The sequence below is a fragment of the Corapipo altera genome, unplaced genomic scaffold (genome assembly GCF_003945725.1).
Source record: "Corapipo altera isolate COAL_440 unplaced genomic scaffold, ASM394572v1 202, whole genome shotgun sequence".
NCBI lineage: Eukaryota > Metazoa > Chordata > Aves > Passeriformes > Pipridae > Corapipo > Corapipo altera.
In genome coordinates, this window is record NW_020884980.1 from 256687 (window position 1) to 281538 (window position 24852).

Genomic DNA, 24852 nt, shown 5'->3' on the forward strand with positions numbered 1-24852 from the left:
ACAGCCCCAGTACAACCCCGGTACACTCGGGGCAGCCCCGTTACAGCTCTGGTACACCCGGAAAAACCTTGGTACAGCCGAACAGCCCCAGTACAGCCCCGGTACACCCGGGGCAGCCCCGGTACAGCTCTGGTACACCCGGAAAAACCCTGGTACAGCCCCGCTACAGCCGAACAGCTCCGGTACAGCCCCAGCACAGCCGGAGCAGCCCCTGTAGGCGGCAGCGCTGACTGACGGGTGCGGGTGCGAGTGTAACAGACCGTGTGAGAGCGAGTGCGGCCGGGGCGCGGTCCGTGTGTCCGTGTGTCCGTGTGTCCGTGCGCGCTCACCGCCCGCCCGCGTGCCCGCGCCTCGGGTTCCCGGGGGCGCGGCCCCGGCTCGGCCCCGCCCCGCACCTGGTCCGGCCCCGCCCCCGCCCCGCGGATGCTCCCGGGTAGCGGCGGCGGTGGCGGGGCCATGGCGACCCCGGACAGCTGCGTCAAGGTGGCCGTGAGGTGAGCGCGGGGCTCGGCGCTCCCGGCGCGGGGGGGGCTCCGCATCCCGGGGGTGGGCGCGGGGAGCTCGGTGCGCCCCGGGACCGATGCCCGACCGGCGGGGCGGGCGCTGCAGCCGCGGGTGCGAGGCGGCGGTTGGCGGGTGCCCCTCCCGGGGCAGTGAGACCCCCCCCTCCTCTCCCCCGAGCCGGGTTCTGCCGCATCCCGCACTCCCCCCGCCGCTCTCTCTCCGCACCGTTTCGGGGTGTCTTCCCCCCACCTCCCCGCCGGCTCCCGCGTCGCGCAGCCCCGCGCTGCCCTCCACCCCCTCGCCATCCCCCGGCCCCTCCGCCGGCAGAGCCGCCTGGCACCCAGCATGGGCAGCTCCCGGCTGCGGCGCGGGTGGGTTTGGATCCCCCCTCCCCCGAAGTGTCACCGGGATGCCGGGGGGTGGGGTGGCGGTCCCTGGGTGGTGGGGGAACGATGCGGCATTTCGGCGTCTTTGTGCTGGGAACAATGCGCCTCCAGACCCGCACCTCGCAGAGGGAGCTGCCGGCGGCCTCCGACCCCGCCGGGGCTCGGGGGGCATTGCCTTGGCCCTGCCTGGGCAGAGCGGGAGCACAAAAGATGCTGCTGGTGCAGCGGCAGTGATGGAGGGAGAGCGGGTGGGTGTGGGGCTGGGTGTGTGTTGTGCATGCGGGTGTGCAAGGCTGTGTGCGTGTGTACACGCGTGTGTGTGTGCACCGGGACACCTCCCAGCTCCCCTGCCCCTCCAGCCTGCCCGCCCAGGGAGCAGCCCGAGGGGATTTTCTGCCGTGCTCCTCTGAGAAGCCGGGGGTTGAGGCCAGGCTGTGGCTGTGAAGGATGGGGGAGCTGCAGGAGTGACGGCAGCCCCTGCTGCGTGTGCTGCTGGGGTGCCTGCACAGGGGCAGGGTGGGCTGTGCCAAGACAGAGTGTCCGTGCCAGGACATTGACCCGGGAACCGAGTGATACCGGCGCTGGGGGTGGAGATTTCCTCCTGGCCAGACTGTTCCCCTCTTCGCGCTGCATTTGTCTCGGGATGATGCCTTTTAACATCATGCGGGAGGTGGGGTGGGTGCCACTCGGGATGGCGGCTGTGGGGTCGTTTCTGCTGGGCTCTCCTAATCCCTCAAGGGTCTGCCAGCAGTGGGGTCCTGGGCTGGCTGGTGCTCGGGGAAAGGATTGCAGCCGGGAGGTGGTTGGGATATGCAGCATTGCAGTGGGGCTGGAGTGTCCATGGTGAGGAACCAGGGAGAGGAGAGAGGTCCAACCCTCTCCTGTCCCTTCCTTGAGGGAGTGAGCCAGCATCCCACTCAGTGAGCCGGTGGGACCAGGCAGCTGGTGAGATGCGGTGGAGGTGAGTTGGGAGGACAAAGGAGCAGAGCTGAGAGCAGGGAGGCTGCCAGACAAAGCCGGCAGGTCGCAGCGCCGTGCAGGAAGGTGGCTCCGAGGCTGGGCTGAGTGTGCAAGGGCTGAGTGTGCAAGGGCCGAGGTGCTCTCCCTGTGGACCACTCGCCTTTCCTGCCACACCAGCCCTGGGGGACTGGGATTGGGTCCCGTCCTGTCCTGGGCTGGGAGCAGAGTGAGATTTTCCTTTGTGAGCGCTGGTGACTCCCTGCCGGTGGAGCAGCCGGGCTGCAGGAGTCTCCAAGACCCCCCACCCTTGGAGCAAACCTGCCCTAGATCTGCCTCCCTTGGCCATCGGAGCGTGGAGGGGATTGAATGCCTCTGGGGTGCGGCAGGACACGGATCAAAGCTCCTCTTTTGTCCCTTCATAATAACATGAATGGGCCAGCTGTGCCATTTCTTCGGGGTCTGTGTGTCTGTGCTGCTGGTGGGAGTGAGGTGGGACCTGGGGAAGGGCCGGGGACACTAGGAGGTGATGGGGGTGTTGGAGGAAGGTACTGTGGGCTGATGAGGTCAAAAGACTGGGGCTGGTCCAGCTGATGTCAAGAGGTGCCACAGGCCACCAGAACCCATCTCTGTGGTCCCAGGGTGGAGAGCCCTCAGGGTGGGAGGAATGGGGACAGAGGAACAGGAGTGCTGGAGCTGTGCACCCCAGTTCTTGCTGATTCTCTTGGCCTGGCAGGACCAGGCAGGAGCAACACTGTGGTGTTTCACTGTCGACCTCACAGGTTCCCATCTTACCCTTGAGACCCCCATCTGCCCCGTTCACACTGGGAGTCCAAAGAATCCGGTTTCTGAGCCAGGTATTGGAGTGCAGGGGGATTATTTAGGCTTTCTGCGTGCCAGGAGGGAAATGGCCAGTACCTGCAGCAGCGCTGCTGTCAGCAGAGGGAAATGCAGGCCCAGCAGCTGCTCCTGGCCCAGGGGCTGATTTGTCCGTGTACCTTGTACCTGCAGCTCAGACCTGCACTGTCTGCAAGGGCAGGGCTGGGTCCTGCCCCGGCCGCCGCCTTCCCCGCCAGCAGGGTCTGCCTTCGCTTGCCCCTTAGCCTCGAGTCTGACTCGTGGCTCCGTGGGCGCGGCTGAGTTTGCTGGCTCCAGTGGACGCCGTGGGGAGGAACCGCCAGGGCTGAGCTGCTGGCGGCGCTGGGGCTGGTGCTGGGGCGGGCGGGGGCTGGTGCTGGGGCTGGTGCCCACGTGCCCTGCGCCGGGGTAACGGTGTCAGCAGGAAGCTGCCGCCTGCCGCGATGGTGCCGAGTGGGGGGGCCTGGGGACCCACACTCCTTAGGCAGCAACTGCCGCTTCCTTCTGTAGGTGACCTTCAGAAGGGTGGCTGTGGTGCAGCCAGCGCAGCAGCTCCCCGCTCCTTGCCCTCTCTCCAGGAGCACAGCCTTGATTTGAGGCTCGTGCCAGGGATTTAAGGCCTGTGCCTTCAGGCTCAGCAGTCCCCCTCCCCGCAGCCCCCTCCAGGCTTGCAGTCAGGTGGTGGCAGCTCTGGCAGCCGCAGTGGGCTGGGGACGGGACTCCCCGTGCCGGCTGCAGGAAGCAGAGCTCAGCCCTGTTGGGCGCACGAGCAGTTTTGCAGTGTCAGGAAGGGCTGATGGCACGTATTGACCCCAGAGGCCATTTAAACTCCTTGGCTGGAGGCCTGAGCAGCCTGTCTGGCTGCAGAGCTGCTCCCTGAGGGCGCCTCCAAACTGGCCAGCTCATCGGAGAGAGAGGGGCATCCCCTGTGCCAGAGCTGCCCGTGGCACTGAGCACGCGTGGCCAGCTGCGGAGACGCAGGAAACGGAGCTTGTGAAATTGGGGAAGGAAGTTGAGTCGGATTTCAAGTTTATTTAAACTCTGCAACCTCCAGTGCTCTGCTGCTCTCGGAGACACTCCTGCTGCGATGCTTTGTGCTCCACGAGGGCAGTCCCATGCTGGCTTCTGCCCCAGGGAGTGACCCCCAACTCCTCCTTGGGAAGGAGGACTGGACAGACTCGTGTGCCCATCACCGTGCACCCTGTGGGGGCCTTGGCTGAGGGACTGAGCTGGGAAAGGCCAGGTGGTGGGATCAGCTGGGCTCTAGCCCTGCTAGAGTCCTGGCATCTCTGCCTGCCGGGATGCTTTCTGTGAGTCCAAAGTCTCCAGCACCAGCTGGGGTCAGTCCCCGAGGAGGTGGATGTGTTGTAGCCCTTTCAAACCATCTCTTCTGTGACAGATTTGGGTCCAGCTGGAGAGGTGGTCTCGACCCAACTTGTGCTAGGCCAGTGTCCATGCTGTCCAAGGGCTCCAGTGGGAGGGGTGGGGGTACAGCTTGGTACCTCCTGCCCACCTGCTGCTCTGGCAGCTCAGAGCCCCTTCGGTGTGGTCCCAGGGGGACACTGTGGAGCAGTGCATGGGACACTGTCTCTTGCCAAGTCTGGCTGGTGTTGGGTTGGCTTTGCTCAGATGTCACAGGGCCATGCAGGGAGAGATAAGGCAATCCCACCACAAGGCATGTGATGTGCCAGGCTCCTGTGGGATGAGGCTAACAGCCCATCCTGATGTGGGGCACAGCCCTAGGGTGCTCCGTCTCCCATCTGCAGGGGCTGGGAGCAGCCCTGATCCCAGGAAGGAAAGATCTCAGGAGGCTGCTTTATCCCGAGGGTGCTGGACAGGCAGAGCATCCCCAGCCCCTTTCTTCATCCTTTGCCCCTAATGAGGGCAGCTCAGCCCTGGCAGCGGCCTCCCCCCTCCCCCTTTCCCCTCCCCTTCCCTTCCCCCCCCTGCCATCCTGTGCCTGTTTTGCTGCAGGGCTGAGCCTTTGCTCTCACTGCTGCTCTTTGCTTTCACTTTGGGCATTCTCAGCCTTCTGCGGCTCTGGGGGGAGGTGGTGCATGTTCTGGGGAGCGACAGGACCGTGTAGCGCCCTCCAGTCTGTAGGGTGGTGTTGGGGGCCGTGGCAGGCTCTTGGAGGGCAGTGCTGAGCCCAGGTGTGTGGGCACAGGGGGTTCTGTGCCTGGCTCCAGTCAGGCACTCGATGGCTTTTACAGCAGAAATGTTAGAAAGGGGACGGAACCTTGCGAGGGGGGAGCAGGGCTGCACCCCGTGGTCCCACCAGATGTGCCATGGCTCGAAGCAAAGCAGCTTGAGGAGGGTTTTGGTGCCTGCACACATCACCCATTGGCAGGGGATTTAACTGAATGCCATGGAGCCTCAGATCTTGGGAGGCCGGGGCTGGATTAGCCAGCTGCAACCTCAGCAGTGAAACTGGAGGCAGGAGAAAATTGCAGGAGATGAAGCCCCAAACAAAGCTGTCAGGAACATGGCTCCTGGCCCCGGGAGAGGGAAGGTGATACCCCCGTGGGCCTGGTGTGAACCAGCCCTGGCCGGTGCCTGTCCTGCTGTTCCTGCTGGCGGGGGGTTGGCCCTGGTGGTCCCACGGGGTTGTTTCCTGCTGGAGGCTGTCAAAACACTCCATGCTGCTGGTTAAACAGCCAGCAGATTTGGGATGTGGTGGATTGTGAGGGCAGCTGCTGCTGGAATCTGCTGCAGGAGATCATCGTGCAGGGAGTGACTGTGCACCCAGGTCAGTTGCTGATGGGTTTTACTTTGGCTTGGTGGGAGGGAAGGGGACTGGCCTGCCTGCTACCCCTTCCCCCTCTGGGCAGAGCAGGAGCTGGTCCCCTGGCATGTCCCCATATCCACACTGGCTCTGCATTGCTGTGTGTCTGGGGCTGCCTCATCTTGCTTGGGATCTGCCCCTCTGCTCTTTCCATGTGGATGCCACACAGTCATCACCCCCATTTCCAAGTGAGGGTTCTGGGCTGAGCCTGAGGTCTCGGGGATCCCAGTGGAATCCCTTCCCCTGCTCTGCAGCTCCCTGGAGCCTGACATGGCAGGGAAGATTTCTTGTCACAGCTTGCTGTAGTGGAGCCTGGCCCCAAGCTCCCCTGTCCCTCCATGCCATGGAACTGTGTGGGGCTGGGGCCATCTCTGCCCACCACCCATGCCTGGCTTTGTTTGGCAGAGTGGGATGTCTCCATGCCTGCTCTGGTCTGGGAGGGGAAAGGCTGGAGCTGAGCTCCTCCTCCTCGTCTTCCTTTGCCCTCCAGGCACTGAGTTCCCTGGCCCAACGCTGCAGGGCTGGGAAGTGCAGCCTGGCCCCTCCTGTTATGGGGTGGTTTCTCAGGCCATGGTGCTGTGGTCTCTGCTCATCCATTATTTCAGGCTGCACCTGCCTGAGGGAGACATCAGGGCAAAACATTCCCTGTTCCCTGCCCAGCCAGAGGACCAGGTTTGCTCCTGGGTGCTTTGCAGCATCCCCCATCCTGCTGGCCAAGGGCTTGGCATTTATTTATTCTTTAGGGAGGGGCTGGAGAAGCACCTCTTTTGTACCACCTGCTCCCCTGTCTTGTGGGCAAGTTGCTCTGATGTTCCCTGTGGGCTCTGGGTCTGCAGTATTTTCTGCCAAGATGGGGTTGTTGTTTTCCCAGTGGCAACTGGAGCGTGCTGGGAGGCTGCCAGTGTGCCAGCTCTAGGGAAGCCTTATCTCCAGTATGGCTGCACCAGTACTGGGGTGGAACTGGGGCATGGGGACCTCACAGGGACTCCTGGGAAAGGGAGGGAGCCTTTGGATGTGCTTCACTGGCTTGGGAGGAAGTGGGAGCCTCAACACTGGGGTGCAGAGCTGGGTGAAGGAGTCTGTCTGTCTGTCTCCATGGGACCCGTGACATTCCTGTGCCCCAAGGGTCAGGCTGATGGCCCTCAGACCCAGGGTCTCCTGGTGAATGATGATTTCCTTTCCCTCTCTCTTAATTGCTGAAGCTGCTGCTAACCCCATGGGCTGTTCCTGCTGGAGGGAGTGGGGGCCCTGCTGGAGCACGTGTCACACTGTGTGTGCTGACACACGTGTGCTTCCCACCCTGCCCGGGAGGGGCACTGCCTGGGGTTTTGGGACACTGCAGCCCTTTACAAGTGACTGTCCTGGGTCTGTTGTTTGCAAACATCCTCGTGGTGTCCCCTTGGGCTGGTCCCACACGGGATGTGGCCAATCGCTTATGGGGGATCTGGGGAGATCCCAAACTCAGTGTGTTCCTGCTCCCCTCTAGGCTGGGCAGAGCACGACCCTGTGCATCCCCCTGGGCCCTGCTGGTCTGTGCCCGCTGCCACGGGCTGGGTGTCCCCAGTGCTGGCCCTGTGCAGGCAGCACATCCCTCATCCCTGCCCTAGACGGGTCTCAGCTCAGAGCAGATGGTGCAACTCAGCGCCACGTGCTCCTGCCAGAGCTAATGAGCAGCACATGGTGCCTGCCAGGGCCTGATTTAAAGGTTTCTCTAAGCCTGGGAAAATCTGGAGTGGGAGGATTAGGAGGAGCCCGTGGGGTTCTTGGGTCCAAGGTGGCAGGGTTTGCCCTGCAGGGGAGCAGGCTGGGTGGTATTGGGGCAGCTTCCTTGGGGGATGGATGTGGGGTGAAGGCATGTCCCCCCTGAGAGCTGTGCCCAGTGAGGCTCTGGGTGCACCCCAGCTCTGTGGGGTGTCCCCCAGGAGCTCTGTCTTGCCCCAGTGCTGGTCCAGATGCGCTGGCTGTGGCACCCTCTGCCTTGGCAGGGTTTGACTGGGGCACAGTGGCACAGGTGGCTCTGTGCTGTGCTCACTCCTGCTGGGAGGTGCCTGGCTATATCTCTTAATTGGAACGTTTGCCGACCAGACCTGGCAGTCCCCAGGGAGCCTGATTCAATTTTCTCTGATTGCTGAGCCACTTCCCTGCCACAATAATTAAATGCTGAACTTTGTCTTGGTTTGGGTCCAATGTAACCTGTGTGCAAATAGCCAGCCCTTGGCAGCCAGCCCTCTCCTGGGACCCTGTGCTCAGGGGGCATGAAGCTGGGAGATCCCTTTGCGGGCAAGGGGGCAGATCCCCCCATGGGATTTGGGCCTGGGGCAGCTGCTGGCTCCTGGGGGTGTGGGCAGCTTGCAGTGTTGGCCTGGAGACCTGGGAAAACCTGGAACACTTTGTTCTGATCCTGTCCTGGTGAGCTGCTTGGCCAAGCTGAGTGCCCCACACACTGCCACGCCGTGCCCCATGTGCCACACACCACCTTGCCTGTTGGCTCTGTGATGCCTGGGGTGTCCTTGACCCCTGAGGTGAGCTGGGGGAGCACAGGAAGATGTGAGAGCTGCCCCTTCTGGCTGCCCTGTGCTGCTTGGTGAGATTACAGGGCAGCAGCAAAGCATGGAAGACAGGTTTGGGGCAGAGGAGAGTGAAGTGGGCAGGGAGCAGAGGTGACAGCAAGGCTGGCAGAGGGGCTGTGTGCAAGGCTGGGCAGTTGGGAAGGTGCTCCTGCAGTTCTGGGGGGGCTGGAGGGAGCTGGTAACAGGGGAAGCAGGTATGGGGCCATGGGGGGAGTGGGAATGGGAGCAGGGCAAGCACAGGTGATGTGGGGATGGGAGTGGGCTGAATGCAAGGGGAGGGGAAGGGGGGTGAGTGCAGGTGATGTGGGGAGTGGGGTGTTGTGGGACAGGAGCGGGGTGAACACAGGTGATGCAAGGAATGGGGATGGGAGCAGAATGAATGCAGGCAATGTGGGGAGAGGAGCCAGGTGCTGTCTGGGCTTGCCCAGCCCACCTGTCCTGGCAGGCTCATCCAGAGAGCTGGGCTGTGCCCTGGTGGGGTCTGCCAGCTCCAGCCTCTGCCAGCCCATGGTGGCTGGTGGCCATGGCTGGGTGAGGTGCAGTGCCCAGCCCCTCACCACCATTGCAGTGGGCAGCCTTGCCCCTCTGCAGATAAGGTGGACAAGAGGTAGTGGCTCCAAGCCTCCGGGGCCTGGCACAGAGAGGGAAAATCCCGTGGAACTCATCCACCCGCCTCTCCCTGGCTCTGCTCCCTGGGAAACCAGCCCTGCCTGGCTGGGCAGCCTCCTTGGGAGGGGAGAGGCTCCTTGTAGGGTCTGCAGGCAGCCTCCCTGCCTCGCAGAGAGGTCTCGGAGGGACAGGATCTCCCAGTGACCCCCTAGTCTGTGCAGCCCCCAGCCCTGCAGCCCCCTGCCAGCACTGGGAAATGTTGGGAGGGGTGTGTGTCCTCAGGCTCCCTGGGAGCTGGAACAGCCCCTGTGTGATGTGGGTGATGGGTCTGGGGGAGGCTGGGTCCCTCTGCCCCTGTGCCCACCCTCTCCTGTGGGCCATGCTGAGTGGGATGGCCAAGTGAGATGGGAGGGCTGCCTTGCCCCAGGGCAGCCATGTCTCAGCAGGATGCTGTGGCCTGGCATATGCCTAGCCATGGGTGCAGGCAGTTTGGTGGGGGCCAAAGGATGCTCTGAGCCCCTTGGGGCTGCCACAGTAGTGGGCTGGGAGGGTGGAAGCTGAGACATGTGGGTGAGGAGGACATGTCAGCCAAACTGTGCCACCTTGCGTGAGGAGACAGCATCCCCTCAGAGTACAGGAGCCTGGTGGTGTCTGTGGTGTGTGCAGCCCTGAAGTGGGGCTGTGCCCCATATGGTCAGTCCCATCCCTGTGCCTCTTGCAGGGCTCGAGATGCTGGGATGGGCAGGTGCCTGCCCGGGAGGCTGCTCTTGTTGGGGTCAGGGACTCCTGAGCTGACCCTGCCTGTGGAGCTGCCTCACAGTGCCCACTTGGCTCCCGGCCCCTCTCCGCTCCCGCCAGCCAAGCCTGGCATAGGGCAGTGGTGCAGAACAACTCGCCCTTTGTGCCTGCCGGAGCTCCTGCCCCTCGGGGTGCAGGACCCGCTCCCCCTTCCTCCCAGATGCTCGGTGTCCCTGGCGGCCCAGCCGTGGAGACGGCGCTTTCAGAGCCTGCCAGCCCGGCAGGCACGGGAAGGGGAGCGATGGAGAGGCTCCAGCCGAGGTCCCCTTTGTGTCCCTGTGCCGGCTGCAGCTCTCCTGGCACGGATGTCGCTTGTGCTGCTGCGTTTGGATGCTGATGCTGGATGAGGCTCCTGCTGCGCCGCCCATCATCGCCCCAGTGATAGCTGCTGGTTGGGGAGGGATGTTTTCTACCCCTGCAGCCTCCTCTGTCTGTCTGTTCATCCATCGGCCTCCCGCCCGGTGTGCCGGGTGCCTGGGAAGGTTTTCTTGGCAGGAGCACTTGGTTGGGACCGTGCAGCTCTGTCCTGGTGCTCTGTCCCTTGTCACTGTCCCTTCGCAGGGAGCTGAGGGTGGGGTGGAGCATGGTGGTGGTCGGTGCCACTGTGCTCCTGCTGGCTCTCTCCTGCCCGGGGTGTTGCCTGTGCTGAGGTTGGTTTATCCATATGGGTGGGAGGGAGATGGGGGTGGTGCTGAGCACCCTGCTGGTCCCAGGACAGCCTGTGTCCTCCCCATGCTGGCTTTGGGCAAGAGCCATCACCAGTGCCAGCATGAGGCCGGCTGGGCACAGGCTGCCTGGGAGAGCTGGGGCTCAGGTCACTCCTGCCGAGCTGGAGGGTGTCAAGGCAGCACGCTGGTGGTGAACTGCTGCTTAATTTTGGCTGCTGCTTAGCAGGGATGTCCCTAATTGCCACATAACCACAGGAGTCCGTGCTGTGTGTGGACTCCCAGGGGGGCAGCAGGGCTCTCAGTGGTGTCCCAGCCCTTCTGGCCACGGCATCCTGGTGTGCTCGGCTCTGCAGTGGGTCCTGGTGGTTGGCACAAGCTGTCCTCCTGGCTGGTGGCCCATGACCAGGTGCAGAGCAGGTTGGGTGGCTGTGTCCAGAGGCAGGTGAGGGAGCAGTTCCATCGTCCACAGGTTGGGCCCTGACAGCATCACGCCCAGTTCTTGTGGACATGGTTTAGTGGTGAATATGGCAGTGCTGGGGGAATGGTTGGTTTGGTGATCTTAGAGGGTTTTTTCAACCTAAATAATTCCACGATTCTCTGTTTGGTGGAGGTATTGTGGTGCCTGGGCATGACCTGAACAACACATGAGCACCTCCCTGGCCCAACCAGGGTCTCACGTTGCCAGGTGCCCAGTGTGGGGATGTGCTTCCTGGGAGGGCAGGGATGGGACACCCTGGTGTGGGAATGCTGGGGCAGTTGAACACAGGGGAGCAGCTGCACTGGCCTAGAGAAACCTGATGTCTCCTGGTGGCCACATAAGATCCCCATGATGCTGTGGGGAGTGGCGCAGATGTTGGTGTTGGTGTGTGGACGCTGGAACAGCCCAGCATGGCCAGGCTGGAGGTGGGTCCTAAATGCCCTGTGGAAAGTTAATATGCACACACCCCTCCAGTGCTGCTGCTCATCCTCTTGCCAACTCCCCTTGGAGGTATTTAATCCCCTGGGAGGAGTGAAGGGGGGGGCAGAGAGAGAAAGAAATACTTTGCTAAAAACCTGCTCTCATTTTTCCTGAGAGGAAAAAGAATTCCCAAGCATACTGTGGTTCCAGTTTGTTCCTCTGCCCATTCCTTGGGGCTGCAGTTGCTGTGCGTGTCTGGGGTGGGGGTGGCGGAACCACATCGTCTTGGTCCAAAAGTAATTAAAAGTCGGGGATAATTTTCCTGGAGGAGGGTGGGACCTGGGAAGGCGACAGGAGCGAGTCTGGGACTGAGCACATCAGAAACTGCTTTTTTGTTGTGGCTGCTGAGCTAAATATATCCAGGGAGGCGCAGAGCTGTTCCCACGCGTCTGCTGTGCAGGGTGAGGGGGTGAAGAGGTGCTCCCGTTGCTGCCTGTCCCCGACAGGGACACCCTGTGCCCCCAAACACAGCCCGGGGGTTTGCCCCCCTCCGGGCAAGGATCAGTGGCTCCTGCATGAAACTGTGCCAGGGGAGGTTTAAGCTGCTTATCAGGAAAAGGTTCTTCCCCCAGAGGGTGGTCAGGCACTGAACAGGCTCCCCAGGGCAGTGGTCTTGGACCCAAAGCTGCCCAGGAGCTCAAGGAGTGTTTGAACAACACTCTCAGGGCCATGGTGGGATTGTTGGAGGTGTCCCGTGCAGGGCCAGGAGTTGGACTCGATGGTCCTTGTGGGTCCCTTCCAGCTCGGGAGATTCCATGATTCTGAGTCCCAGTCCACAGAGCGGCTGCTCAGGTCGTGATGTGGCTTGCCAGGGATGCGGTTTGGAGGAATTAATAGCTGTGTTTATGGAGCACCCGGGGAGGGGAGCTGTGCAGTCATTAGCACTGGGGAGAGCTATTTGCATGGCGCTTGGTTCCAAACCCCCTCTTTCTCTAAGAGCCCTCTGGGAGTCCCCAGCTTCCTGCAGCTGGTGAATCCACCGGCAGCCAGAGCTGCGCAGCCCCGAGGCGGAGCGGGGTCTGTGCGGGTCCTGCCGCTCTGCTCCCACGTTTCTCGGCGGTGCTTGAACGCGGTGGGTGGGATGAGGCGGGTGGGTCCTGCTCTCTGCCCGAGCCAGCCCAGCCCAGCCTGTCCCTGTCCCGTCGGCGGGTCCAGGGCTGGGGACAGCCCGTGGGCTGGGCGGGGGTTTGGTGCAGACGGTGGGTTTGGCGCTGGGACTGTCTCGTCGTGTTTTTGCATTTTGCTTTTCAAGCCTTTGTAGTTGCAGTTTGATCTGTCTGTGTTGGGAGCGAGTGGGGCTGTGCTGCAGCCTGGCTGCCCACCCCTGCCCTGGCAGGATGCAGGAGCTGAAGCATCCCCTGCCCTGTTTGCTCCATGCCACGGGCAGAGGTGCTGCTCATCCCCTGCCGGCAGCAGCCACGGTTCCAGCAGGGATTGTAGAATGTCCTGAGCTGGAAGGGACCCACGAGGATCATCCAGCCCAACTCCTGGTCCTGCACAAGACACTCCAGCAATCTCACTGTGTGCTTGAGAGCACTGTCCAAATGCTCCTTGCGCTCTGGCAGCCTTGGGCCTGTGACCACTGCCCTGAGGAGCCTGTTCAGTGCCCAGCCACTCTCTGAGGGAAGAAACCGTTCCTAATATCCATCTTAAACCTCCCGTGACACAGTTTCATGCCTTTCCCTCAGGTCCTGTCACTGGTCACAGAGAGCAGAGACTGATGCTGCCCCTCCTGAGGAAGTTGCAGACCCCGAGGAGGTCTGACCTCAGGCTCTTCCTCTCCAGCTGAACAAGCCAAGTGACCTCAACCACTTCTCATATGGCCCCTCTAGGCCCTTTCCCATCCTCATGTCCCTCCTCTAATACCTTTACATTCTTTTTATATTGTGGTGCCCAAAACTGCACACAGTGCTCAAGGTGAGGCTGCACCAGTGCAGGGCAACAGGGGAGAGCTCTGTGCCCTTGACCAGCTGGCTGTGCTGGACTGGACACGTTGGTGCCCGGCACGGGCTGTGCTCACGTTCTGGGGACCAGACTGGTGTCCCTAAGAATAGGGTGAGCCATGAGGCTGCCCTCAGCCTGCTTTTCTTCCCACAGGATCCGTCCCCAGCTGCCCAAAGAGAAGATAGAAGGATGTCACATCTGCACCTCGGTGACACCTGGAGAGCCCCAGGTGCTGCTGGGGAAGGACAAGGCCTTCACCTACGACTTTGTCTTTGACCTGGACACATGGCAGGAGCGGATCTACACCACCTGTATGGGGAAGCTCATCGAGGGCTGCTTTGAGGGCTACAATGCCACAGTGCTGGCATACGGGCAGGTATGGGCCCTGCCCCCTCTGAGGGCTCTGACCTCAACGCTCTGCCCTCCAGCAGCACTGGGGGTACTGAGAGGGCACTTGCAGAGCTTCGGAAAGTGGAGTGTGTGTGAGTTTCTGGGTGTGGAGAGGACAGAGTTATCCCTGGCTGGTGAGAGCTGGGGCAGTGGGGGGTGGCCATGGGTGGGAGGAGGGGGTGGCAGGGCTGGGGTAGGAGTCAGTGTGGTGGTGGGGATCAGAGTGGCTCAGCAAGGGCGTCTGGGGAGCCTGGAGCGGCAGGGGGACAGTGTGGGGTGCATTAGGCAGAGCTGAGCCTGGGGGGGCACAGCCAGCTCTCCCCTCACTGTCTCTGCACAGACTGGCGCGGGGAAGACGTACACCATGGGCACCGGCTTCGACATGAGCATCTCCGAGGAGGAGCAGGGCATCATCCCGCGGGCCATCGGCCACCTCTTCAGCGGCATCGAGGAGCGCAAGCGCGCGGCTCAGAGCCAGGGCGTGGCAGCACCCGAGTTCAAAGTCAGCGCCCAGTTCCTGGAGGTGGGTGACAGGAGCTCTGAGGGACACCGTGGCCCTGCCCTGTCCTTCTCTGCTCCCGTGTCTTGAGTCCATGTCCTGACTGCTCCCGGGCAGGCGTGGTGGGACCGGGTGTGTGTGCGGGTGCAGCGGGGACTCAAAGCACCTGGATGTTGTTGGCTTCAGGATGGCTACAAACTGGGTAGAGGGAGTCCCCCCATGGGAAAGGGGCCTATGGCTTGGTCTTCTGGGGATTCAGGGGCTCTGGACTGTCTTACCCCTGTTTGAGGTCCAGGATAGCAGGATACCTGCTGCCCTGTGTCTGGACCGGTGTTGCCAGTGAAACAGGGAGAGAAGAAAGTGGCCACTCTTGGGAGGATTTGAGGAAGGGCCGTGCTATTTCCCATGGCCTTTGACCTTGAGAGTGTTTCAATGCATCCTCTCCCGCCTCTCTTCTGGCTTCTCCAATTCAAAAGCCTCTTCTATTAACTGCTTCATTCCCTGGAGAAGTTTGTCCTGGGAAGCCCATGGACCTTGTGTGTTGGCAGCAGTTTCCCTGGGGGCTGCTCCTCTGGTGAAGGAGCAAAGAGGTGTGAGTGGGAACTGGTTTAATGCCCCGGTGAGAAAGCACAGGGTGCTGTTGAACAAAGCTGAGCTCCTGAACAAGCTTCATCTGGTTGGGGTCCTGACCTGGGGTGCACCCATGGGAGATGGGCAGGGAGGGGCTCCGTGCTGGGATCTTGCCTCCAGGTGGATTTGTTGACCATCACATCTGGGTGTCTCCAGATGCTGATGGCCTGGAGAGGGGAAGCAGTGCCCAAAGTCACCTCCTTGCTGGAGAAATCCTTCCCACTTAGGTCTTCATCTGCAGAGCCCTTGTTAGGTCTCATGTTGTTGCTGTTGTGTCCTTCCCTTCCCATCACTTGGCCTATCCAAGCTCCTGGCTGCCTTCCCAATTGTGTTCAGCTCGTGAGGCTCCTCTCTGGGGATCCTGTGGGCTGGGGTGGAAACGGGGACAGTTTCCTGCCTGTCCTGGGTGACCTGTTTGCTGGGATTGGGACACTGGAAGGATGGATGCCTCCAGTGCTGCCTCTGGACCAGGCCATCCTAGGAAACATCTCTGCAGACCAAGAGGTGGACTCGAGGGTGACAGAGCAGTAGCCCTGTGTGGGGTCACACAACTGCTGTGGGCATTTCCTGTAGTCTTTCCCTCTCTCCATCACCTCTGACCCTGGTTGGTTTGGCTCTCAGACTCAGATGTTTGTCCAGTGGCTGCGGGGGAGGGTGGGAACAAGGATTCCTCTGCTTTGTTTCAAAGCTGCTCACCAGGGAAATTGGCAGCCCTGGGGTGGGGGGGATCTTCCAGCTGAGGGGGCTTGAAGGCTCCCCAGGGGCTCTGTTACAAGTGGGGAGGATAAAACCTGCTGCCTGGTGACCCAGTGACCAAGGCTGTTGGTCCACCCTGGCAGCATGGACATTGAACCAGGAGCTCTTGAGCCACTGTGCCAAGCCCTGTTCTGCAGCCACCCTCATCCAGGTGACACAGGGAGGGTTTTGTGGTGATAATGGCTCTGCTGTGCCAGCCTGGGCGTGTGGCCACATCAGGCACTGGTCACCAACCCACTGTCCCAGCAGGGGCACAGGACTTGCCCGGCTGATCCGTGTCCTGTGACTCTGCTCCTGGGGGAAGATTTAAACACTCAAGGAGCCCAGTTGCACCTGGGGCAGCCAGGGACAGATTAGCCTGATCCGTCCTGCTGGCCAGGAACCTGCAGTCCTTGGGTGACCCTGCTCTCTGCACTGGGATGTGAGTGCAAGAGGGTGATACTGAGTGGTGGTGGCAAGGGGACAGATGGGCAGGGGTGTCCCCCCACCCCAGGGTGAGAGAGGATGCTGCAGGGTCAAGATATGGATGGGGGGGCATCCTCTGTCAGCCCCTCTGGGGCTGCAGGGTTTTCCCTGCTTGTCCAGCACTCCCTGGTCCCCCTCATCTCCTTTCCATCTGGCAGAGATGACCTCAGGGAGTTGTGATGGGAGTGGGGCTCTGCTGGCTCATGTGGCTGGGGCTCCTCAGGTGAGCCAGGAAAGTCAGGGCGATGTGTAGCTCACGGGTGTCTGCTCAGGCTCTGGAGGCAGGGCTCTGAAAATGTCCCTTTCCTGCAGAGCTGCCTGTGTGTGGGCCAGGGACAGGACAGGATTGGGCAGCAGGAACCAACCCAGAGTGCAGCTCAGAGCTTTGTGGGGCAGACAGGCATGTGGATGCACACAGGTGTGCCCACACACCCCATTCCTCCGGGCATCCCATCCCAGCTGGTACCTGCACAGGCAGCTCAGAGCTCGCCTGTGCATCGTGTAACCCCGTGCAGTGCTCCAGACTAGGGGCAGAGCAACAGGAAAGCTCCTGGTGGGCAAGGAAAGGACCTGGGGGTGCTCGAACATGAGCCAGCAGTGTGCCCAGGTGGGCAAGAAGGCCAATGGCATCCTGGCTTGTACCAGCCATGGTGTGACCAGTAGGACCAGGGCAGTGGCCATCCCCCTGGGCTGGACACTGGTGAGGCCCCACCTCAAATCCTGGGTGCAGTTTTGGGCCCCTCATGACAAGAAAGACATTGAGGGGCTGGAGTGTGTCCAGAGAAGGGAACGGAGCTGGGGAAGGGTCTGGAGCACCAGGCTGATGAGGAGTGGCTGGAGGAGCTGGGGGGGCTCAGCCTGGAGAAAAGGAGGCTCAAGGGGACCTTCTCACTCTTTGCAACTCCCTGACAGGAAGGTGGAGCCAGGTGGGTGTTGGGTTCTTCTCCCAAGTTAGAAACGACAGGACAAGAGGAAATGTCCTCAAGTTGCACCAGGAGAGGTTTAGATTGGATATTAGGGAAGAATTCTTCCCTGAAAGGGTGGTCAGGTGCTGTCCCAGGCTACCCAGGGCAGTGGTGGAGTCACCATCCCTGGAAGGGTTCAAGAGATGTGTGGGTGTGGCAGTTGGGGACATGGTTTAGTGGTGACCACGGCAGTGCTGGGGGAACGGTTGGACTCAATGGTCTTAGAGGGCTTTTCCAACCTGAAGGATTCCAGGATTCTGTGCATCATCTCCTCTCTGCATGCACAGGCTTGTGCCTCCTCTCCTACGCCTGCACACACACCAGCTCCCCTGCTCAGCCTTGCACACACGCGTGAGCAGACGTGCAGCCCCAGCTCTGGGGGGTGGCAGTGGGGTGCCAGAGGTCACCTCCCACCAGCCCTGCTGTGCCAGGCTCGAGCAGCCTCCTGCTTCCCCCTGCTCACCCCACGCCTGCTGCTACCCCACTCAGCTCTACAATGAGGAGATCCTGGACCTGTTCGACAGCGCCCGCGACCCCGACGCACGGCACCGCAAATCCAACATCAAAATCCACGAGGATGCCAGTGGGAGCATCTACACCACGGGGGTCACGTCGCGACTCATCAGCTCCCAGGACGAGGTGGGTGTGGGGTGGGCAGGCAGGGAGCAGGGGTGGCAGCTGGGTGCCACTGGCCAGGAGTGTGCTGTGTGGGGACATCTTGGCAAGGGGAGATCTCTCCCAGGGTGGGATGGTGCAGTCCCAAGGGGGTTCTGGGAGAGGTTGGTGTGTCCACTGGGCTGCACAGGGTCTGTCCTGACTCCCTACAAAGGTGCTTCAAGGTTTCCTTCCCTGTCTGGTGTCATTGTAGCTGATCCAGTGCCTAAAACAGGGAGCTCTTTCCCGTACCACCGCCAGCACCCAGATGAACGTGCAGAGCTCCCGGTCCCACGCCATCTTCACCATTCACCTGTGCCAGACCAGAGTGTGTGCCCGCCCGGAGCTGGTGAGATGTGCTGCTGCCTCATGGCCAGGCTGTTTCTGGGCCCCATACCCAGGCAATGCGTGGAGGTCCCTTGGGAAGGGGAGAGGGTTTGAAATCTGTCTTCTTTCCAGTCTTAGCCAGTGTTAGGATTTAATGGGAGCTGAGGGTGAGCTGATCCAAGGCAGTGATGATCTGGCCCAGGGATGGCTCAGAGCCATGGAGTCCTGTCTCCATCTCCAAGGGGCTGGATGTGGAGGGAGAATGCTCAGGCTCTTGCTGACATCTGAGTGCAGCCAAAGCACCTTCTGCCCGCTCCGGGTCTGCGGTGGTGACCCTTCCTGTGTCCCTGGCTGCAGGTGAACGGGGAGGTGACTGGCCTCCTGGATGGATCCCAGCCCGCCACCGAGTACGAGACCTTGACAGCCAAGTTTCACTTTGTGGACCTGGCTGGCTCAGAGAGGCTGAAGCGGACGGGAGCAACCGGCGAGAGGGCGAAGGAAGGGATCTCCATCAACTGCGGGCTGGTACGACCCCGAGCCTGGCACCGGCGGGCAGGGGGAGCAGGGAGGCAGAGCCTGCCTGGGGGAGCCTGAGACACTTCTGGGTGCTGCCCGGAGCTGCTCTGCACTGTTGGGGTGCTGCTGTCTCGGCTGGGGTTCGTGCTGCCCGGCCCTGAGGGCAGGAATATTCACAGTGCCAGTGGTGAGAGCACAGCTCTGTTGCCGAGGGCAGGGCTGTGGGAGGGGTTCAGCTGGGCACAGGGGTGCAAGTCCCAAAAGTGTGAGGTCTGCTAATCTGAGCTAAAAAGACCACTCTAGGGCTCGATGTTGCTTCTCAGTGCAGCATGGGAGAAAGGCACAGGCCAGGGAAGAGGGGGGAAGGCGAGACTGGCAAGGGAAGCCCCCCGCCTCCCCCTTGTGCAACCCAAACCTGTGCCACAGTGCATGCCCCAGGCCTGACATGCTGGCTGTGTGGCAGCTGTATGCTCAGCTAGGGCTGAATTTGGGGGCCTTCCCTTTGTGTTGGTAGCTGGCCTTGGGGAACGTCATTAGTGCCCTCGGAGACCAGAGCAAGAAAGTCGTGCACGTGCCCTACCGCGACTCCAAGCTCACCCGCCTGCTGCAGGATTCTCTTGGGGGCAACAGGTAAGGGGGGGGCTGAGCTTGGGGCTAGGGCTGCAGGGACTGTCCCTCTGAAGATAGGGCTGAGGGGCTCTGAAGCCATGCAGGAGCTATTTCAGCACTCCCGTGGGTGCCCAGTGGGGAGGGGATACCTTCTTCCAGGCATGGCATGACTCTGCAGATGTGAAGGCCTTGGCTCCTCATCAGCCCAAGGTGCAATTGGCAGCTTTGGCAGAATCAGCTGATGCAAAACCCTCCTGAGCCCTCACAGATCTGGGACTTGGCAGGTGCTGGTGCCCTGCATGGGAGGGATTGAATTTCCTACCACTTCTCCGAAGAGTCAGTTCTTCCCTGGCAATCCCAGAATGGGTGGGTTGACCAGAGGGAGCTGCCTTTGCTCAGTGCTGTGCGATGTGGTGCTTCAATGGTCTTGTGGGTGCTGTGGCTCTGGGAGGGATGAACCCATTTTATACCTTGGTTATAAAACATAGATGGCTCCCCATCCAGGATGGGTGTCTGGGGGCATGGGGCCTGTGCTGGGTCCTGGCTTTCTAGCTGCTGAGCTGCTACAGGGTGGGGGGGACTGGCTTTCACCCTGCCCTTGCATCATCCCCAAGCCAAACCATCATGATTGCCTGTGTGAGCCCCTCTGACCGGGACTTCATGGAGACCCTGAACACACTCAAATACGCCAACCGGGCTCGCAACATCAAGAACAAAGTGGTGGTGAACCAGGACAAGACAAGCCAGCAGATCAGTGCCCTGCGGGCCGAGATCGCCCGCCTGCAGATGGAACTGATGGAGTACAAGGCAGTGAGTGGTCCTGTACCCTGCCCTAACCCTGCCCTGGCCAGCCATGGAGCTGTTCACTCACTGCCCCACCAGTGGGATGGGGGAGAGAACTGGGGAGAGTAACAGAAAACTCATGGGTTGAGATACAGGCAGTTTGATAAGTAAAGCAAACCAAGGAACTCATTCCCCGTGTCCCATCACAGGGAGATGCTCAACCATCCCCAGCACAGCAGGGCTCTGTCAGGTGTAATGGTGACTTGGGACGACACTCCAGACATCCCCCCCCTTCCTCCTCCTTTGCCCAGCTTTATATGCTGAGCATAGCACTGTATTGTCTGGGATATCCCTGTGGTCAGTGGGGGGCAGCTGTCCCAGCTGTGTTCCCCCAGCTTCTTTATGCCCTTGGCCTAATGCTGGTGGGGCAGGGTGAAGGGCTTAGTGCTGTGCAAGCCCTGCTCAGCAAGAGCTAAATCATCCCTGTGGAATCAGTGCTGTTTTCAGCACAGATCCCAAACACAGTCTCACAAGGTGCTGTGAGGAAAATTTAATCCACCCCAGGCAAACCCAGCTGATGGAGTGAGCCTGGTGAGCAGACGGAGGGAGGGGCAGAAAGCCCCACTCCTCATGTTTGAATTGGGGCAGGTTTAGTGGGACAGACCCTCCTGCTTCCCATCCCCTGCCCCTATGGATAGGGGTAATGTCTAGAGGAGTCAGGAGGCTTAAGAGACAGTGCCTTGCCTGTGACAAGCAGGACCTTGGGCAGGTTTTGGGAGTGCTAAGGCAGGGAGAAGCCCTGAAACATCTCCCACCCTCTGCCTGTTCAGCTCAGACTTTTCTGGTCCTTAGGTTTGTCCCTGCTGTGGTGTCTGGGGTTGCCCTTAGGGATGCAGTGGTGGGTCCCTGTGTCCCAGCTCACCCTGCACTCAGGGGCTTCCCTCCTGTCCCACAGGGCAAGCGAGTCATCGGGGAGGACGGCGCAGAGGGATACAGCGACCTGTTCCGCGAGAACACCATGCTGCAGAAGGAGAACAGCGCCCTGCGCATGAGGGTGAAGGCCATGCAGGAGGCCATCGATGCCATCAACAGCAGGGTCACCTACCTCATGAGCCAGGAGGCCAACCTGATGCTGGCCAAGGCAGGTGAGGCTTGGCTAGCGCATGGCACGGTGGGTCACCAGGCAGCACGGCTGGGCTGGGGTCTGTGGTACAGCCTGTGCCTGCCTCGACCCGCCTGTGCCTCTGCCCCTGCAGGGGATGGTAACGAAGCCATCGGCACCCTCATCCAGAACTACATCCGGGAGATTGAAGAGCTGAGGTGAGTGGGTGCAGGGCTGGTGTGTCACTGGGGTCCGAGCCTGGGTGTCTCACAGCTCGCTGCCTCCAGCGTCACTAGGGTGAGCTGTGAGCCCCGTGGAACAGCAGCTGATGGCACTGCTGCTACAGGGGATTGTAGGAGGCCCAGTGTTGGTGCTGGGCAGTGCTTTGGCCATTGTTGTCCTTGGTGTAGGCACTGATGGAGGGGGTGATCCTGTTGGGAGTGCCTGGGGTCTCTGAGGAACTGCTGGCCCCAAAAAGTTGGGTCCACCCCAGTCTCTTGCATGATCCTGGGACCCTGTCTGGCAGCATTGTGACTTTCTGACCCATCATTACCTGGAAGGGCTTAGTAGAGGATCCATCCCTGGCTTACGCCATCCAAACACATCGTGTTCAGTCTGTAGAAGGGAGACCTTAGAGCCCCTTCCAGTGACTAAATGGTGCTTCTAAAAAAGAGAGAGAGTGATTTTTTTTCTTTCTTTTTTTTTTTTTTTAAGCACATAGCAATAGGACAAGGGGAAACAGCTTTAAACTAAAAGTGGAGAGATTTGGGTTAGAAGTTAGGAAGAAATTCTTCCCTGTGAGGGTGGTGAGACACTGGGTTGCCCAAAGCTGCTGTGCCAGTCCCACCCCTGCAAGTGGATGAGGCTTGGAGCAACCTGGTCTAGTGGAAGGTGTCCCTGCCCGTGGCAGGGGGTTGGAATAAGATGAGCTTTAAGGTCCCTCCCAACCCAAACTGGGGGCAGTGGGATGGCCCCTCTTTGACTACATCCTGTTTCCACTCCCTAGAACGAAGCTTCTGGAGAGCGAGTCCATGAACGAGTCCCTGCGCCGCAGCCTGTCCCGAGCGTCTGCCCGGCCCCCCTACTCCATGGGCTCCTCCCCGGCTGCTGGCCTGGCAGGTCTGTGCAGCCCCGCGGGGCCAGTGGATTCGGAGGCCTCCGATGTCCTCCGACGGGCCAAGCAGGACCTGGAGCGCCTGAAAAAGAAGGAGCGGAGGCAGCAGAGGAAGAGGTGAAGGCAGAGGTTTGGGGAGTGGAGAGGCTGCCTGTGGGTTTGGCTGGTCCTTGTGGTGTCGGGTATCCTGCTTCACCTATCCACCTGGACGTCTGGGTTCCCCTCCCTGCCCTGCCTTGCTGGTGCCTGCTTTTTGCCCACCACACAATTCCAGAGCTCATTTTCCCCAGAGGGGGAAAAGCAGGTGGCTGAGGGTGGTCCCAGCAGGACCTGTTTCCAGGCTCCCTCATACTGGGACTTAACCCTGCTCTGCTCCCCCCTTAGCCCAGAGAAGGAGGCGTTAAGGAAGCAGCAGAAACTGCAGCAGGACAACGGGGAGGAGACAGATGAGAACGAGGTGGAGGAGGTGAGTGGGCATCGTGCTCATACCGAGGGGTTGTCTGGGTGTGTAGCACTGTGACTGCCCCACATGGGACAGGGACCAAGCCCAGGCTGGCCCTGAAGGAAGTTGGAAGGGTCGTTTGCTGAGGACTCCATGCTGCAGCAGGGGGCAATTGGATGCTCCCCAGCCAGCCCTGCTGTGGAGCGAGGGGTCCACATTTTTGGTGGCTTGGTTTCAATTGACATAGGTGAAGGGGGTTGGGCAATGCAGGGCTGCCCAGCTGGGAGGGGATGGATGCAAGGATGGATGGGGCACAGAGCTGCTCCTCTCAGCAGTGTGCACTAGGGGTCCAGAAATGGTGTTGCAGCCCCTGGTCATCCGGTGTGCGAGGCTGAGTCCCACTGTGGGGGCTGTGGGGCGTTGCTGTAGGGTGAGCTCAAGTTTGGAGGAGGGAGGAGCTGCAGAGAGAAGAGCAGGCCATGCTGCAGGCTGATGTTAGGCACTTGTCTCTTAGGAGGAGGAGGAGCAGGATGAGAGTGGCTGTGAGGAAGAGGATGGGCGTGAGGATGAAGATGAGGACTCGGGCAGTGAAGAGAGCCTGGTGGACTCAGACTCGGATGCAGAGGAGAAGGGTAAAGTGGAGATCTGTGTGCAGCCCTGGGCATTGTGGGGGCATTGCTGGTGTCTCTGGCAACGAGCTCTGCTCCTGGGAAGGCAGAACCCCAGGACTGTGGGGGACTTGGAAGAGCCCCAGGGTTGCTGCAGCGCTCTTTGGGGTGGTGCTGCTCTCTAGCAATGTGGGTTCCCGTCAGCTCCTCTGCCCTCTTCTTGTGCTGTGGCTCAGTGGGGCCATGGGAGCGATGCTCCCCACCCCTCCCAGCCTGATTGTCCCCCTCTGCCTCCAGCCGTGAATTTCCAGGCTGATCTGGCAGATCTGACCTGTGAGATTGAGATCAAGCAGAAGCTGATTGATGAGCTGGAGAACAGCCAGCGGCGCTTGCAGACCCTCAAGCATCAGTACGAGGAGAAGCTGATCCTACTGCAGAACAAGATTCGGGACACGCAGCTGGAGCGGGACCGGGTCCTGCAAAACCTCAGTGAGAACCACCTCACCTGTGGGATCCCACCCCTGCAGCATCAGGCCCCAGTTCCCACTCCTGCCCAGCTGACTCAGAGTCAGAGCATCCACCCCTGGCATGTGACACTGGCTCTGGTAGAGCTCTGTCATCCTCTGCCTCTGCTCAAGTCCCTGGGACCCCCAAGACCCTGCTTGTCTTGCTGTGGGAGCAGGACCAGTCAGCACAGAGCTCTGGACCCTGCTGGTGCTGGAGAAGGATGGCAAGGCAAAGCCTCTTGTAGCACTGAGCACCACTTCATGAGCCCCCACCACTTCAGTGAGGACACCTGGGGAAACTGAGGGGCAAGAGACCCTGTGCTGTGGCTGATCTCCAGGCTAAACAGGGCAGGGTCACCCATGCTGTGGCTCTGGGTCTCAGTCTGCAGCTCTTCCAGGAGGCACAGCTCAGCCCAGCAGTCTCCACCCCGTGCTGGGCCCTTCCAGCAGGATCCCCAGACAGACCCCAGCCCACAGCGGGGTGAGGGGGGCTATGGTGGGACAGGGAGGAAGCAATGCCTGGTGTGTCCAGGCAGAGTGTGTGGGTGCAGGAGGATCCCAGGGTACATGGCTGTTGCAAACCCTCTCCTCACCCACCAGGCACCATGGAGTGTTACACAGAGGAGAAAGCCAACAAGATCAAAGCAGACTATGAGAAGCGGCTGAAGGAGATGAACCGGGACCTGCAGAAGCTGCAGGCAGCCCAGAAGGAGCACGCTCGCCTGCTCAAGAACCAGTCCCGCTACGAGCGGGAGCTGCGGAAGCTGCAGGCAGAGGTGGCCGAGATGAAGAAGGCAAAGGTACCTGGATGTGCCAGGGCAGGGAGGGATCCCCTGAACAAGTCTGGCTTCCCACTCGGAGCAATGTTTTCCACTCTGGTGGCAAGTGCAGAGCATCTGCCTGCTGGGTGGGCGGGTGCCCCGGGGCAGTCGGGGCACACGGAACCCTGCGTTGCAGGTTGCGCTGATGAAGCAGATGCGGGAGGAGCAGCAGCGGCGGCGGCTGGTGGAGACCAAGAGGAACCGGGAGATTGCGCAGCTCAAGAAGGAGCAGCGCCGGCAGGAGGTGAGAACCCAGCTCACCACGTGCCACCAGTGTGCCCGTACAGGGGGGCTGGCCTGGCTGGGGGGGGTGGTGTTTGTCCTGCTCTGGCACTCCAGGTGCTCAATAAATACTTCGAGTTGGTGAAGCTTGGGGCCCTGCTGTGCTCATGGCCTCGCTGGGGTCTGTGCAGCCCCAGCACAGCACACCTGGCTGGATGGTTCCCGAAGCCTTCCCTCAGCTTCTGCTGCAGTCATGGGGGATGCTGTGGCCTCCCTCCCCTGCTGTGTGCAGGAGTCAACGTGCAGTCAGGGCCAGCTTGAGGCTGGGAACCTGCTCGCTGTTAGGATCAGGAGTGAGACTGTGCTAAAGGGAGCCCTGGGACTGAAGCTATCACTGGGGTGAATG

The 24852-nt window shown here is 61.0% G+C and overlaps 1 protein-coding gene across 4 annotated transcripts in view; it reads left to right on the plus strand.

Annotated features, from left to right (window-relative positions):
* The first annotated feature begins 418 nt into the window (after nucleotides 1-418).
* Nucleotides 419-24852, plus strand: part of KIF21B (kinesin family member 21B) — a 40830-nt gene continuing 16396 nt past the window's right edge. For all 4 annotated transcript variants that reach the window (XM_027665750.1, XM_027665751.1, XM_027665748.1 and 1 more), the window contains exons 1-16: nucleotides 419-494; nucleotides 13191-13413; nucleotides 13768-13950; nucleotides 17232-17381; nucleotides 17611-17745; nucleotides 18081-18248; nucleotides 18754-18869; nucleotides 19463-19658; nucleotides 20587-20776; nucleotides 20888-20951; nucleotides 21740-21964; nucleotides 22232-22313; nucleotides 22804-22921; nucleotides 23195-23386; nucleotides 24004-24203; nucleotides 24361-24468. In XM_027665750.1, coding sequence (XP_027521551.1) covers nucleotides 424-494; nucleotides 13191-13413; nucleotides 13768-13950; nucleotides 17232-17381; nucleotides 17611-17745; nucleotides 18081-18248; nucleotides 18754-18869; nucleotides 19463-19658; nucleotides 20587-20776; nucleotides 20888-20951; nucleotides 21740-21964; nucleotides 22232-22313; nucleotides 22804-22921; nucleotides 23195-23386; nucleotides 24004-24203; nucleotides 24361-24468 — 2421 coding nt within the window. In that variant the 5' untranslated portion in view covers nucleotides 419-423. The remainder of the gene's footprint in view (nucleotides 495-13190; nucleotides 13414-13767; nucleotides 13951-17231; nucleotides 17382-17610; nucleotides 17746-18080; nucleotides 18249-18753; nucleotides 18870-19462; nucleotides 19659-20586; nucleotides 20777-20887; nucleotides 20952-21739; nucleotides 21965-22231; nucleotides 22314-22803; nucleotides 22922-23194; nucleotides 23387-24003; nucleotides 24204-24360; nucleotides 24469-24852) is intronic.